Source organism: Dromaius novaehollandiae, chromosome 9 (assembly GCF_036370855.1).
Source record: "Dromaius novaehollandiae isolate bDroNov1 chromosome 9, bDroNov1.hap1, whole genome shotgun sequence".
Lineage (NCBI taxonomy): Eukaryota > Metazoa > Chordata > Aves > Casuariiformes > Dromaiidae > Dromaius > Dromaius novaehollandiae.
This window is the reverse complement of record NC_088106.1, coordinates 25,274,724-25,290,687: the sequence shown is the minus strand read 5'-3', so window position 1 is coordinate 25,290,687 and position 15,964 is coordinate 25,274,724. Positions and strand designations below refer to the sequence as shown.

General features: G+C 35.6%; 1 protein-coding gene across 4 annotated transcripts in view; it reads right to left on the bottom strand.

Moving 5' to 3' along the window:
* Positions 1-1,239: 1,239 nt before the first annotated feature.
* CAB39 (calcium binding protein 39) overlaps positions 1,240-15,964 on the bottom strand; it is a 49,872-nt gene continuing 35,147 nt past the window's right edge. For all 4 annotated transcript variants that reach the window (XM_064516954.1, XM_064516953.1, XM_026109720.2 and 1 more), the window contains exons 3-9: positions 13,946-14,110; positions 9,923-10,041; positions 7,455-7,623; positions 6,635-6,694; positions 5,820-5,885; positions 4,692-4,835; positions 1,240-3,843 (exon numbers count right to left, since the gene is read on the bottom strand). In XM_064516954.1, the coding sequence (XP_064373024.1) occupies positions 3,655-3,843; positions 4,692-4,835; positions 5,820-5,885; positions 6,635-6,694; positions 7,455-7,623; positions 9,923-10,041; positions 13,946-14,110 (912 nt within the window). In that variant the 3' untranslated portion in view covers positions 1,240-3,654. The remainder of the gene's footprint in view (positions 3,844-4,691; positions 4,836-5,819; positions 5,886-6,634; positions 6,695-7,454; positions 7,624-9,922; positions 10,042-13,945; positions 14,111-15,964) is intronic.

Sequence of the window (15,964 nt, the reverse complement as noted above, 5' to 3'; positions counted from 1 at the left end):
GCTAAATGACAACAGAAAAATAAAGCTGCTGCATGCAACCAGACGGCACTCTAGCTCAAGTAAACAGACATCTACAGGAAAGTAATACAGATAGGAAAATTATTCAACGAACCAGCCAGAGAAGGTCTAGAATAAAGGGAAAAATAGAGTAGCAGCCAAAAAAAGAAACCAGATAAAGTTGCCTGCTAGGAAATCCTTGGCAGGCCACAAAGAGAAGTGAACTTACCGAAACCAGCTTTGTACGTGACTCGTTTCCATGGGCTCTAAGGGCAACTTTTATTGCGGTCCTTAGTAATGTCAGCTCATAAGGCAGGTCCACCTGATAAACTCTGTAGAGAAAATAAATTTTAAAAAGTCAGTACAACATCTCCATGCATCTTCCATGCCTCCCTCCCTGCTCTGTTTCATCCAAATACCCATTCAATTACCCAATCTGATCATTTCCTCTTAATTAAAATTTGCAATTTGTTTGACTACAAATATAAACTGTTCCTTCCCCTTGTAATATGTGGTTTTACTTTGTGTAAGGGAAAAAAATACCAAAATTTTACATAAAGGCTCAAACACATGTAGCCTTTAATGAGAGCTATAGTATACCAAATATTTCTGTCTGCAAAATGTTCCAGGTAGGAAACCAGATTTTTCAGTAATTTTTGCAAAATAAAACTGGTTAAAGAATCTGCATCAAAACCCCTAAAATTTTTTTTTGTTTTTTTAAATCGAATGCATTGATTCTCTTCACATTGCCACCCTTGCATTACTTTGGGTGTCATATATGCAAAATAAGGGCAAATAATTTCAAAGGCAAAAGGCTACAGTATTTCTTAAGGAGAGAGTTACCAATTCCACAAACTTTTGCTCCTGAAATTAGGAGAGAAGGGAATGAACTAGCATTATGGAGGATTCACTTCCACTAACCTCATGACATCCTAGGTAGTACGCAGGAAATGGCATCTACTATCTTTGCCTTTGAACATGTGAAAAAGGAACAGAATCAGCAAAAGCACACTATGTATAGGCAAAATAACAGCTTATCAACAATTAACTAAAATTGATGTCTCTAATACAACACTGTCTTGATTGCTCAAAAATGTTTTTTAAGCCACCCACAGTTTTCATGCTTTAGAATTCCTTTGTCTTTTAAAGGAAGAAAGCTGAACCCCTCTAAGACAATAATGGGGAAAAGAAATTCACATCCACGAGAAACTCAACATCTTCAAAAACACAGTAAAGCACACACATTTTTCTTCAAAATTTTATTTCAATTTAAATTATGGGGCCAGCCAAATTTTTCTGATAAGAAACGCATTTTCCTCAGGAGAAACGAAATGCTACTACGGAAGTGGAAGTAGAATTACAATTGTATACATCTCAAAAAAAAAAAAAAAAAGAAAAAAAGAAAAAAAAAGAAAAGGCGCAAAACCAAAAACCCCTCACATTTAAATAACTACGTAATATCTTTAAGCCTTCAAGCAGATAAGAAACCACTTCCAGAACAATAGTTTTTTAATACGAAGAGCACGTCAAATGAGCTTTAATTTAAATACAACTTCTTTTCCAAAGCCAACATTCAAATGTTTTCACATATTAAAAAAGTTACCATAGACATTGTTTCCCAGGCCTAATAAAGAGTAACCTACATCCCAGTCCAAATGTTTTCACTTCTTTACATATATAAATCTTCAGCACTTCTACATTTTTCTAAAGAGGAAGCCGTATATGTTATGGTGAGTAACTTGGCAAATAATGTTTTCCTCCACTCAGCTATGATAAACCAAAATATAATAGACTGTTAGTACTGAACTATAATACCATATCATGGCCAATTCTGCCTGCCTGTATAAGTGATCTTCAGTAAGATTAAGCTATTTTGTTTCCAGTAGGCAAAATGAATCTGTATGCAAAGTACACATTAAGAACCTTTAAAAGACCAATTATAATATTAAGAGCGATTTTAAATTACAGAGTGAAAACACCCAGTTTTCTGGAGCTACTATCTGACTTCCCTTATGAAGGCTTTAAAATCCGCTTAAACGTCACTAAGGAGTTTCATCTTGCTGACTGCAAAATATTTTAATTAGGAGGAGGACAGGAAGCAACAAACATTTCCTATAGCAGTCTCAATCAGATTCAGCCATGCAGAATTTGAACTCTCAGACTCCAATCCATACGTTTGGTTGGTTGTGATCTTAGCATTACTATATGATGGATAGATACAATTTTAATAACATTGTTTAGCTATATTTAGTAGATTTGTTTTGTATGGTCACAGTAACAAAAACATGGTGCAAAATCAGTTGGTTTTTTGTTTTTATAAATACTGATAGTTTGCAGCATTAAAGAACAAAATCAACAAAATTAAAATAATTTTGTTACCACTAGGACATCTATAAAATTACGTTTCTTGAAGTCAGAGGGAATTAAATTACTCACTCACAACTACTGTACTGAGTTTACTGTAAGAAAAAGACGGTGCACTGTAGGCTCCCCAGAAGCAAAAGAAATCAATATTAATTTAGTATAATCTTTGCCATTTGCAGAACTGGTGAGCACAACACTAGTTTAATTGAATAAGGCCAATATTATGTAAGAATATAGTTTAAAGGGTTCCAGTTCTCTATTTCAGCCTACCCTAATTGATGGCACCCCATTTACATAAGTGAATACAAAGAATTTGGTTTTTTTCTCTTAATGCTGCCATAGTTAAGATTGTTAAATCAGCATTTTCATGTGATCTGAAGTATTCAATTACATATGAGCATTCATTTTGCAAAACTCAATATTAGGTAATAGTTACAGACTAATACAATAACATTCCTCTGCTGTACAAATTAAATCATACTTTAAAGAAATGAGCAGCCTAGGAGTTATATACAAAAGAAACCAGCAAGCATTGTTGAAATGAAATGCAAAATGTCACTGCTAGCTCTACTGTCTGAAATAAAGTAAAATTAACAAAAACCCTTAGAACATATTTCCAAGTTTACAAGTCAATTCTCAGAAAAATCAAATCATGTCAAAAAAAAAAAATCTATAAAGCAGTGAAAGGCATATATACATTTTCCTTATGAACCTTGAGATTTCACTCTTGCTAAGTTTCAATATCAGTTTATTTGCAAGACAACTGTTTATCCCAGTAAGCTCACATCTTAGATACATTTCCCCTTTGATTACAAATAAAGCACTGCACATTTTTTTTTTAATCAAGGCATATAATCTTATACTATGGTGCCAGGTATGCACAGGTCACATTGTGCTCATATCTCAAACAAGGTAAGTGCAAACGTACAGATTTATTCAGATTTGCAAGCATGCAACCTGTTGCTTAACTACATTAATACCTTCTTTCCTAAACCAAACTAGTATCTATATGTTTGCTTTCATGAACCTAGAATCTTTCTTTTCAGGACTCCTAAAACAAGCAGTGTCTTTGAATTCTGAAATGACACAAATATCAATAAAGTCCACATTGTGCAAGAAAGCAGCAGCTATGTTTTTCAACTTGGACTAAAAAAGAAAAGAGAAAAACAAAAACCGTTCACTGAACAGCAGATTAGCAGTAATGTTCCTCATGAATCGATAAGAGTGCCTGATGCTGAATATCTAACAGCAAATGCTGAATTTGGGTTTAATATTTTAGGGGTTTATTGGAGATTAAGCTTCTTGCTGTGCTGGTCTCTTCAAATCCCTGATCTGTTTAACTAAATAGGTCTTCTCATCATTAAATTGTTCATCCTCGGTCCTGTCATTCTGAAACTTGCTGAGGAACTCAATAAGTTTGGTCTGGTTCTTTAGGAGGATGTCTAATATAGGCTGTGTCTTGTTAGGATTGGCTACAAACACCTGCAAGAAATAAAAGGAATTTGGTGTAAGAGTAGGAAACAGAAGGCTCAGTTAAAAACAAACGTAGCAAATAAGACAATGATAGCAATAATTTAAAATGATGTTTTAATCACTCTACATTCCAATATCCCCACAATAAAAAAGTGAAAATAAAATGAAAATAATTTTATTTTTATTAGAATAGAAACCAAGCACCAATTCCAAGCTAAATTCATGTCCATAGGAGCTGAACAGCCCTAATGCCCTGCAGAACTCGCTCAAAATATCCCATGGTTAATTTCTGCAGCAAATGCATGGCATCATATTTAATATATCCATCTGATGCTATATAAAAGTACAACAAAAACTGCTATACCTCAAGTTATATCTCCAAACTCTTACTAATCATTTGCTTGTTTACTACTAAATCCAAAGGTATCTGTTTTAATATGCAAACTACAATTTAGGCTTTGAAGTTTAGGTGATTTGATTAAAATACTGCTATCCTCGTATCATGTAGCTTGATGAAAACACTTCTGAACCTCGAGATGCTTCATGCTTTCACATAAAACCATGCATTCTTCCTTATTCCTCTGCACTTCATCTTCCTTAATTCCAAAGTTTTTTTTATCATTACACTAACAGTCATACACTTTGTAAACAATTTATAAACAATTTTCAAAAAGATAGAAAAATAACTATTTGTAAAGATGGGCCATAAAGACAAAACACTAGCTCTTTAACTATTTAAGCTCTTTATTTCACCATTCAGCAGATGTTCAGATGAATCACATTCAGGCTTAGCACAGAATTTTACTCAACTAAATAACTTCTGTTGTGGGGTTTTGGGGTTTATTTTTAAAACATACCTTAAACACATGAAAGGCCTCAAACTGAATGTTACGACTCTTGTCTCGTAGAAGGTTCATCATTAGTTTGAGATTTTCAGGTTTACTGATGTATTTTGTCATAATTGTGAAGTTGTGCCTGTCCAATAACAATTCACCAAGAAGCTACAAGTGGGAAACAAAACCAAATAAAAAATTATGGACATTTGAAGTAAGAAACACCTTTTCCAACGTAAGTGCTTTTAAACATGCTTAGTAATTGATACTAGTCTGCAAAAGCAGTAAGATTTAAACTCAAAACTCCTGAATTTCTAAGTGCAAGGTACGTTTTTTCTCTTATTCTGATGATGATGCAGTTTCACCTTTTTCTCAATGCCACAACTGAAAAATCACCTTCCGCTCTCCCCCGTAGAGTGAACCAGAATTGGTAAGAAGAGTCTTCCAAAAGACTTCCCCTCCCCAACCACGATTTTGTTACATTTTTCATTTATAGAAAAACCATGCATTACCAATAACAATGTGATAAAAACAGAGACTCTCTACTTCAAATAATAAATACTTCTACTTCTTTTGTTACCTTCTTTGTCCAGAAGGGATGCAAAATTAAGACAGGAACTTCAGCAGATTTTATATACACATTTTCCCCAGCTCCTAAGAATATTTGCCAGTGAATAAAACACACTAAAGCTCTCAAAAGTACACAAAACCTCTTTCTGTCGGGAGTTCTGATGCAGGAGTTCTTTCCCACAAGTACTACTCTCGCCATCAGTTAGCTTAGTTATCTGTTATATTTATGTTCAATATTTTTAACTTGAATGTATGTTTGCTCTAGTCACGTTATGTGAGTCTTGTTTAAACAATTTAAACATGTCCAGATTTGTCGGGGATGGGGTGGAAAACGTACTTGCATATAGCCACTTCTGCATGAGGAGAGAAATGACCCAGTATATGCTCAACATTACTGGTGAAAGGACTGGAATAAAGAAAACTAATTCATCCAAGGAATTGAAAAATATGAAAAATTAAAATAAATATTATGCTTGTAACTAAAAGGCAGTTACCGAAGCCAATTCAATTAAAGTCAACCCACCCTGAAATTAAAGGAGTTCTCTAATTTTGCATTTAAGAAGAAAATGAAATTGCCTTTACCTTAAGTGACTGTCTTTTTGTCACATAATTTTCTGAATGAAGTAACTTCTCATACTCACTGAAGAACTAAATGGAGAATAAACAGAAGAGTTAGAACTTTTTCAAGTGTCACAAGCACTCTTCCAAAGATTTATGATTACAATATTATGAATTGATTTATAATTATGCATGTATATATATGATTATAATTATGCTTATAATAAACTGGAGGAGGAATCCATAACAAAAATCTAAAAATCTCAGTAGAATCTCAGTAGTCTTGTAAGTCACTACCGCGTAAGCACTGTATGCACTTCTAACAAAAAAAAAAAAAAAAAAAAAAAAAAAAAAAAAACACTCTTTTAGGAGCCGTCGATATTTAAACTGATATGCGTTGGAAGCACTTCTCTGGTTATTTCTTAAACCATAACAGTTCCCAGCTACTGAATGCTCTTTGCTCACCAATTTTAAGAGCGCCCAGCAGGTGGAGGAAGGCTAGCTTGCCTGCTTTTGTTGCACTGGCTGCGGCAGACAAAAGAAAAAAACCTGGGAAGGGGTTCCCTCTAGCGGAAAGAAAATACGTTGTCGCAGAACTAGATTTCCACCCTCCCTCTTTTGTTTCCACCTTAGTCTCATTTTATACAGCCAACAATAAGGTTTCAATCTTAATTTTACTGCTTTGGCACTAACTGCTGTCAGCTCAACTGGTTCAATATTGCACAGAAACTTTCAAAAAGGAAGCTAAACAAGGAATGAAAAGTCTTACTTGAGTTCTTCAAGTAAGAACAAGATATACAGTACTAGAAAATTCTGAATATTGAAAAATATTTGCTCACCCTATCATAATGTTGTTCCAAAAATTCTGCACTTAGCAACTTGTGTCTTGTAAGCAAATCCTGTAAAACAACACAAAAACAATATTTTCACTAACATATTTGAACAGTACCTGTTCATTCTGAAGAGCCAGTGAGAACGTTAAGACATCCAATAGACGATTTTGCTATTTTATTAAACAAAGAAATCTGGGACATGAATGCTGATGTTTGGACATTGCTAATGAACTTGGCATCACTTAGGAAAGGTCTGCCATGCACTATGTTAATTTACACAGGTAAATTATAGTAGCCTGTGGTATCATCACTGAAGAGCTCCACTTACGGATAAAGGCCATGCACAGAACTACATACAACTGCAGTTAAGGCTCAGCACTTAATACCAATTACTATTATGCTGATGGTCCCATGACCAGCTGTTTCGGGCCAACAAAAAATTTCTCCAAAGTTAACACCAAATATACTCAGCTTGTAACAAAATGAAAAGGAAATCACTTGCTTAAATAGCCTTACAGTTGGAGAGAGAAATTTGAAGGCCACTGGCATATGGAAGAGCACATGCATTCAACTAATGCACAGCAGTTTACATCTTGCCTCCTGGAATAAAAGTTATTGAGAATGTAGTATGTATATTTAAAAGAATCTCTTACGTCCTGAGAAATAAGGAAGAACAGTGCTCAGCTTACCCATATGCACCTGACCAAATGTTTTTTCCTCTCTCTACGCTTATTTTGCTCAAGAAAGTAACAGGCAACAGTTACATCAGTTCACAGAATGAAGAACTACAGAAATACTAATAATTCAAATATGGAACATGAATTACCTTGAATGTGGCAAATGCATCCGAAGCAATGTCAAATGTCGACATTTCCACATATCTGAAGAAATCATAGAATTGTTCTGACCACAAGATTATTTTAGCAAGTGGTTCATGTCTGATGCATTCTCGAAGCATTATTCCACAATTTAGAGCAATTTCTGGAGATTCGTACCTATAAAACAAAGATTCTTTAAAAATACCTTCAAAAGTTAGCATTGTAACACTACACCGCACAATTACAATTTTCAGTGTTATCAAGTAAACAGTAACTCAAATAATTAGAGGTACTTCACTTTGTATTAAATTCCACTTACAAATATTTTTTTGAAATATTACTGAAATCACTGAAATGATTATTGCCAACACAAATCACTTCTATAAAATGAGAAATAAGACTAAATAAAAATCTCTCCCTTTATATCCAAAATCCATTTTTTTTTCCTATTTGTGGGATTGCACATATCTGGATGTGCAGTAAGCAATCTCGGTCTAGAAAGTGGTTTGCTTACACATAACAGCAATTTACATAATACTATCTTTTATATGAGCATGAAGCTAATGGAGTAACAATACTGGACACGTCTTCGCGTGTCCTCTTTCATTAAACCTTCTGCCAGCATCCCTGCCTACTCTATGCAACATGTCCTGCTTGAAATGTTGCAACAGTGTCCTCTGATTGTAAGGACAATACTGAACACCTTCTTTCCACCTAAGTCTTGATTGCATCAAGCAGAGTATATGCAGCTTCCAAAAGGAGACCTTCTGGAACATGTCCATCACGTTGATTTGATGCAAGTGATGAAGACGTCAGCGATGGCTCCGGTTAGGATACTGCTGCTACATTTGCTCAAGCACTTTGGTGTTCCCTCAGCTGATTTTAGCGTATGCCAAGAGCAGCTGTCAAAAACTCACAACAGTGTTTAAGATGCACATTTCATAGAAATACACCTTTGTGCTCTATACTAGTTCCTTGTTTTCCCAAGTATGCTTAATAGCAGGAAACTGGATGAACGAAGGCTGCCTTTCTGGGGCAAGAACTAATCTCAACATTTTGAAATACAAGCTATCCTGATCTATAGAAAAGTTAAGTCTGTTGCTACCTACCTATATTTGGAGCAGTGAAAGCCTCTTATATACCTCCCCACCTCCCACCTGAAGAGGTCTGGGTCCTAATTCATTGAGCACTAATTTAAATTCACCAGAAGGATTCTGGAGCAAAGCGCCATTGTGTTTACTCAGCACTAACTATATTATCATACAAAAAGTTTTCTCATGCATTAATTTTCACATTACATGCTGCATTACTTTCCCATTTAACCTTTTGGGGAGATCTGAACTCTACTGAATTTTTTGCAACTCACCCCATATTTTAAATTTACTGAAATTTGACTCAGCCAGATGCCAAATAAAATATTGAAGTCATTTAAGCTAACTAAATGCTCATTTCAAACAGTTTCACTCATAACTATGTCTCAGCAAATCCTGTCAGAAAATTAGGACAAATGGGTTACATCCCTCCGTCATATATAAACAAGAGCATGCTGAGAAAATAGTTCAATTTCTCTGCCCCTCCAATTTCTTTGCCTTTCTCTGCAAGTTATTTTGAGGAAGTATTGAATCAATATCTTCGCTTTTATACTATGCCAGAATTAATAATCCTCTTGTCCTTCTAACATTTAAATCCTGCTTCCCCTCAAAATCACAACTGTAACGCAGGAAAAAAGTAAGTACCTCTGGCAGACTGGATATCTTAAACTTATAAGAATTGAAGCAAATACTTAATACCCCTTCTGGGGCTAAGCCTTTGCAGTCAGCAAGAAATTAAAAGATGCAAAACACCTGCCTTCTCCATAGAGCAAGATTTCACATTCAAGGTACACAGCTCTCCACATACAATCATGCATTCGGTATGACATGGCTCCTCAACATCCAACAACACAGATAATACAAGAATAGAGGAGGAAATAGCACTCTGGCATGAACATATGCCCTGAATCCTTCTTTGTTTGGACAAGTTTGAGCTGGTGCATTTGTGTGACTATAGGAACATGAATCGCTATGAAGAAAGAGCCACAAACTAAGAGCAGGGGATAGGACAGCAAACTGAAAATGATGGTGGTTAAAGCAAAAAAAACCCTAGCCTTTAGTACTTGATAAATAAGTAAGTTCACAAGTAAATAGTTTAAAATTTGATCAGAGAGTACATTGAAAGGAAAATATCTGCTGCATCCCAGGAAGAATCTGCTTAGGTTACTATCAGTTCTCATTTTTCAGTCATACTTTACATAAAAAAATATTTTTGGTGTTCTGTCAAACAAATTTTCCTTTCCTTAGGAAAATTACAAGCTTTAAGAAAAAAATCAAATCTACTGGAAAGGAAGAAAAAATATTTCAAAACTCACTGCTTCTCCATGAAATTTAAAACTTCTTACTTCATATAAAGGCATATTTATGCTTCATAGTGTACTTACCCTTTTAATAGCATGAACAATATATTTTGCTGAGTGCAGATGTATTCAACTGTAGGGGTTCTTGTACCAATTTGCCTTCTGAGAATGTTGTTGAAAATTTGAGCAACATCTTTTTTGCCCTGTCAAAAACATAAGCAGTTAAGTACACAATATTGAAGTCCACTATGGAAGTAAGAATTAAACGTTATCATCTCATGCCTTCACACCTAGTGAGTTTTGCAGGTCAGTCAGCCTCTGTACACTCCCTTAATTAGATCAAATACTCTGCTGCCTTATACACATTTCAAATGTGTCAAAGCACTGAAAACACTCGATCATGTTTCAATCAGATCATGAGTAACTTACATTAAGAACCAAAGCCACTTCATAGCTCATCTAATATTCCTATGTAGCGTCTATCTCCGGGACTTGTTTTATACTTGCTTTTGTTGATAACACACCAGTTTTTAAACAATGCTCTTGCTTGAAAGTAGATTTCTGCAATATCCTATTATTCTCTCACCTTCTCTAGGAACACATACCACCACCTTCGGGAGTCTGCAGAGCACTTGTGACTGCAGTGTTAACATCCAACTTAAAATTTTAACTTATGGAGGTAATAAATAAATAAAAACTCCAAAGGAAAATCATCCATTGACTTAAAATGCAAGTCTCACATTTTCTAACAGACAAAGTAGTATAAGTAAGACTAATATGCTGTAAATCATCACCAATTATACACGCACAAAAAATGCACATTGATGGCACCAGATAGCATAAAAGGAGCTGGGAATGTTCTCTTCACTGAATATAGATACACCTACCATTTATTCCTCTTGGGACATGTCAGCCCCTAGCTAAAGCTAACAAATTGGTAAGGACATTAATAAAAAGCTGACCGTAAATATAAACACTTTTCACTGTCATTCACATATATCATTTAAAAGTCAGATTTCTGAAACTAACTTTCCATTTGGTATTGCCATGAAGACACCTTTAAAACTATTTGCTATCAGATGTGATTCAGAAGAAAAACAAGCAAACTTTTGCTACGTCTAGACTTGCAGACAAAAGCCTGCTAAGCAATTCTACCTAAGGGCTCCCTGAGCCTTATACACAAGAGCTATTAGTACAGCATTTGTCTTCAGAATCTCTAGCCGTGCCTTAAAAACTCTCGGAAACATGAGCAAGCCTTCAAGCAAAATGCAGGCTGTACTTCTTTAGCAAGCCTTTTAAAAAATAACAGCAATTATTCAAAACTAATACTGGTTTCTCAAAATCAAATTAACAATGAACATTGCATAAAAAAACAATCAAATATTTATGAACATATAGGAGAATTGTTGTTTTAAAAATGGCATGTTTGGTGAATTAGCATGGATAGTTTGTTAGCGTGTTGTTTTCAGGATATAAGAGTTTGTTTGTAAATGCTTGTTTTCTCAATTACAATTCCATTGAAAGCCAGCCCAAAGCAACACCAGAACTCTTTGTTCTGGAAATGAGTGGAGCAGTGTTCCCAGAAATTGCTTTACTCAAACTCCACATAATATAGTCATCAACTCTCATTCACTAATATCGCCAATTTTGCCTTAGATCTCACTGTTTGCTTTGAATTCGCCAGCAAAAACAGCATTTTCTTATTATTCACACAATTGAACTGATAGTGGCACACACTAATGCCAAATCTAGTTATTGTTAAAAACATGTATTACTAAGTGATGTCATGGCCTAACAAGGGCAAACAGGCACTGAATCTTGTGCCAATAGTCACGACCGCGAGAGGTAAGAGTGAAACTGTGCTGGTATTGTCTTCCAAGTTGAACGATGCAGGCTCCCTTATGCAAAAGGCGTTTTTGTTTTTTGTTTTTCTTCATTTAAAAAAACAGGAACAAGAACAACAGTTATCACAAAGGATACCATCTCTCCTACAGATACAGTAGCACAAATCAGCAGGGAGATGACTGCTAAGTTCATAGCCCTATTCAGTAAAGTAGATGGTTTTGTTGACTGCTTTACTTGGAAAGAAAGCTTCCAGATACAGATATCATTTTAAACAAGTCTTTACGTACTGCAAGGTTTGGACAGTTTACACAGTTTCTTAATAAAAACATAAAAGCATTACATTTGTTACTTTTCAGTTTTTTACCATGGTATTCACCTTCAAATACACCTGAGATAGACAAGGACTCTTTACTCTGACTCTTAAACTATCATCTCAGTATATTATAAAGAAACCTTCTTCAGGAATGAGAATAAATTTCTTGACAAAATAGATGACATTTGCTCGATCCCCAAATGACTTCAGGCTTTGCAGGGGCACCAGAAGGAATAAATACTAAAGCTATTCTTAAACTTGAAGAACCAACAGGAAATCAAGTTCGTACCTCCATCAGCAATGGAGAAACCATATCAAATAAGAGAAACCCCAACCGCAGAGATCTGAAATACCAAAGCCAACATTTAATTGACTTTGTAACAAACGGGAGGCTAGTGCAGGTTTGGAGCATGGGTCTCTGCTGACGTTAATTCTGGGTAGCAGCAGTAGCTGGACAGCGTGCCAGGTCCCGTGCTTGACAAGCAGCCGCGGTGCAGCCCAGAAAGCAATGCAAATGACTTGCTCCCTCTCAAGGGGGACGGCCACATCCCCACGTAACAATGTAACCCAAAGCCTAAAAGCAGGAAACTGCTCGCAATCCCTCAAGTCCCCTTAGAATAAAATGAATAGTTCTTTTAAATGAGAGCAAGCCTGTGCAAATTATCATTCTTCATTACCAGAAGATAATGAAGGTTTCCTTCACTAATAAGCCGGCTGCGTAAACACCACGCTGATAAGAATCTAGAGGTCAGCAAAATCCAGATGACGTTGCACAATTTCCTTTCCTCAGCAATTAAATGCCATCATATTTCAGCGTTTGCTTTCAACTTTCTCAAGTCTCCTTGCTTATTTAACAACGAGAATGTTTTAAATGTTTGGGGTAAACAGTTTTGTGGGCAGGAAAAAATACCGCCATATTGTAGTAAAACACAAATCAGAGGGAGTTAGGGGTGGGTTGGAGAGAAAAGAAGAAAGAACAGGAAAAAAACTATTATTTTTTGAATGTCATACTACAACAGGACTTTATGCTATTGTATTGGCAACATGACCAACCCGTTTATGAACAGTAACATTTTCAGACAACCTTAACAAGCAGAAGGGTCTTTATGGTCAAGGCTGTGGAGTGAAATACAAGGGCTCTTGACTCTTTTCCTAGACCACCGCAGACTTCTTGCGGGACCTCAGGGAAAATGAGAAAATCCAATTGTACTGCAGTTTCTTATAAATAATCCTGTAATTTTTCACTGTGACACTGAGAAGCTAAATTATTCAATGCAATGAGGTGTCAAGTTCCAGACAGAGGTTTGTACAGAGATGTAAAATAAGTATTACTATTTTGGAGTATTCAGTAAAATCTTGTGGGTTTTGTCTAAACAGAAAAAGGATGAAGAAAGTAAAAAAAAGGTTGAATCACTTGTTACCAAAGAAGGAGAGAAACACTAAAGATCATTTTTAAAAGTAACAGCTTTAACTATTTAATTTTTTTTCTCAAAATGTTCTGATAGTTTTCTTACTTTTTCAGGTAATTTAATTTAACAAGATGAGAACAGACATAGAGCCTTTAAGTATTCTAGCTGCAATAATTTAAAGTGTGTAAGCAAGCTTGTGTTCATTACAGTATAACCAGTAAGAGATTAATCCTTTTGTGAACACAACAACTAAAGATTATTCCAAAATTTTAACAGAACTGTATAGTCAAGCTTAGAGGTTTATCTACTTCAATTTTGTGCAATTTACAATTTTGTGCAAATTCACAGATTTTGCATTCTGTATTTGCTTAATTTACTAAGTCATGTGTAATAATAAGAGTATACTTTCTAGTGGCTATGTCACAGCCAGAAAACAAAACCTGTAGATCGAAAGCTGTTTTACACAATTAAAGTGGCAAGAATTCAGATGAATTTATGTCAGCACAGACAGCATATGAAATGTCAAACTTATTTTCTTACCTCAAAATCAATTAGCTGCAAGTCAGCTACAAGGGTACTTAGAAGACCACTGTTGTACAGCTCTTGAGCAAGCTGTGCCACAGCTTCTGTCTGTGGTTCTTTTTCATTTGTGCCATATAGGATTTCTTTCATGGCAACAAGATTTTTTGAAACCTCCTCAGTGGCCTAAAGAAAACGGGAAAAAATGCAGTTAGAGTGCAGACAGTGTCATTTGGCTTTAACTATACGTCCTATTATTCTTATCATCAGCAAACTTCCATTAAAAAAAAAAATCAGGAAATGACAACCTGTTCAAAAAAAAATAGATACTCTTTCTGCAAATAAGACTATGTTACTAAAAAACTGAGGCAGCGGCAAGTCAGAAACAATTTAGTTGGCAAGACACGTTATCAAAAATTAAAATCTCTTCTTTCTCACTTCCTCTGAAGTTCTCATTCAAAAAACCCCTAAAGAATAGTGACAGTATGGCAAGAAACCGACAACATTTCCGTTTGGTAACACAGAGGTATGCAGGATCAGACTGGAAAACATGACAGACAGAGGCCTGTCTGCAGCAAACTGCTCAGAGACACCAGGCATACTCTACAGATTTGGCACTTCTCAGCTTTTCTGTCAAATAGCAGGCTCCCATCCCAGCCAGCGGGAAGGGCATTTTTCCTTTCCAACTGATAAAAGCCTGAAGAGAACCTGATTTAATTTTCAAGTTATCTCAGTATACAAGAACAAACTGGCAAATAGACCCAGGAGAAGTTGTAGTCAAAGAACACATCAGTACAGGGGACAATCCAAAAGGGCTCAGATGCTTCCCATCTGATGTTCCTCCTACAGAGGAGAGACAGGTCTGACTGCTCACTTAGGGAAGCTGGTGAAAGGAGTCCCTGGGTTCCCATGTTGGGCTGCAGCACTGTTTAGCAGTGGAAGAAGAATTATTTCATGAGAAAAACTAAATGCAAGACCAACAAGAACACTTTTAAACACCTACTTCTGTATCTTAAAAGCACAGTTATCTTCAGGGGAAAAAAAAAAACCTCCTCCTTTAAATGTATAAATCTGCATAGCTTGGAGGTAAAATGTTGAAAATGATCACCATAAATAACTGGCTTAGTTATATTTCTGTTGTGTCTCTAAAAAGTGTGAATTAGTAAGTATATTATTATATTTTATATTATATATAAACCATATTATATATTATATATAAATATAATAAAATACTAACAATATTTATTGTGTTGTTATAGGTATAATAGTGCACTAATTCTTCATAATTCCTTGAACTGACCAGCTATGTACACACACACTTTAATGTACATGATTTATGAAGGGTAGCACATGGAAAAAATCAATGAAGAGAAAGAATGATCACTTTCTGAATATTACCCATCTTATAAGGAATATGTAAAAACATATCCCATTTGCCGGGTACATCTAGAGGGGCCTAAAGTCAGCATGACCCATGTACTATTAAAGACGAAGCCATTCCAGCTTTGCTAGGTATGCAAGTAAGGACACTATGACCTTTAAGGAAGCCCTGTAGCATTTTTAGCTCCTCCACAACTTTCCACTCCCTTCTGCCTCCTCTTTCTCTCTATTTCCAGTTCCTATTCCCAGTCGTCTCCTCCTTAAGTGAAATTCCAAAGGATTTTCTGTGCACTGTTAGTGAGATAGCAAGAAGCAGGTGTTCAATATGACTGTTTACACTTCTGACAGCTCCTGAAGACCTAAAATGAGAAAGCCAGCTCACCATATTATAACACTATTACGCTACACAGCTGCTTTATTTCTTTAAAATTCGGAAGAATTATATCTTTACTAGGAAAAGAGCAGAAACACCTGTCAAACACGGAGATACAGACAGAGGCCTTTGAAACATGGCTACCAAGAAAAGAGGAAGCAGCAATGAAAATTCTACTGTAGTCTGTCTCTGCACGGTAATTTAGAAAGATGATGAAAGAGGAAGAAACCCAGAGCTTGAAGTAACTACCTATTTAAACAAGACTGAAGCAATTTTGAAGACATGCC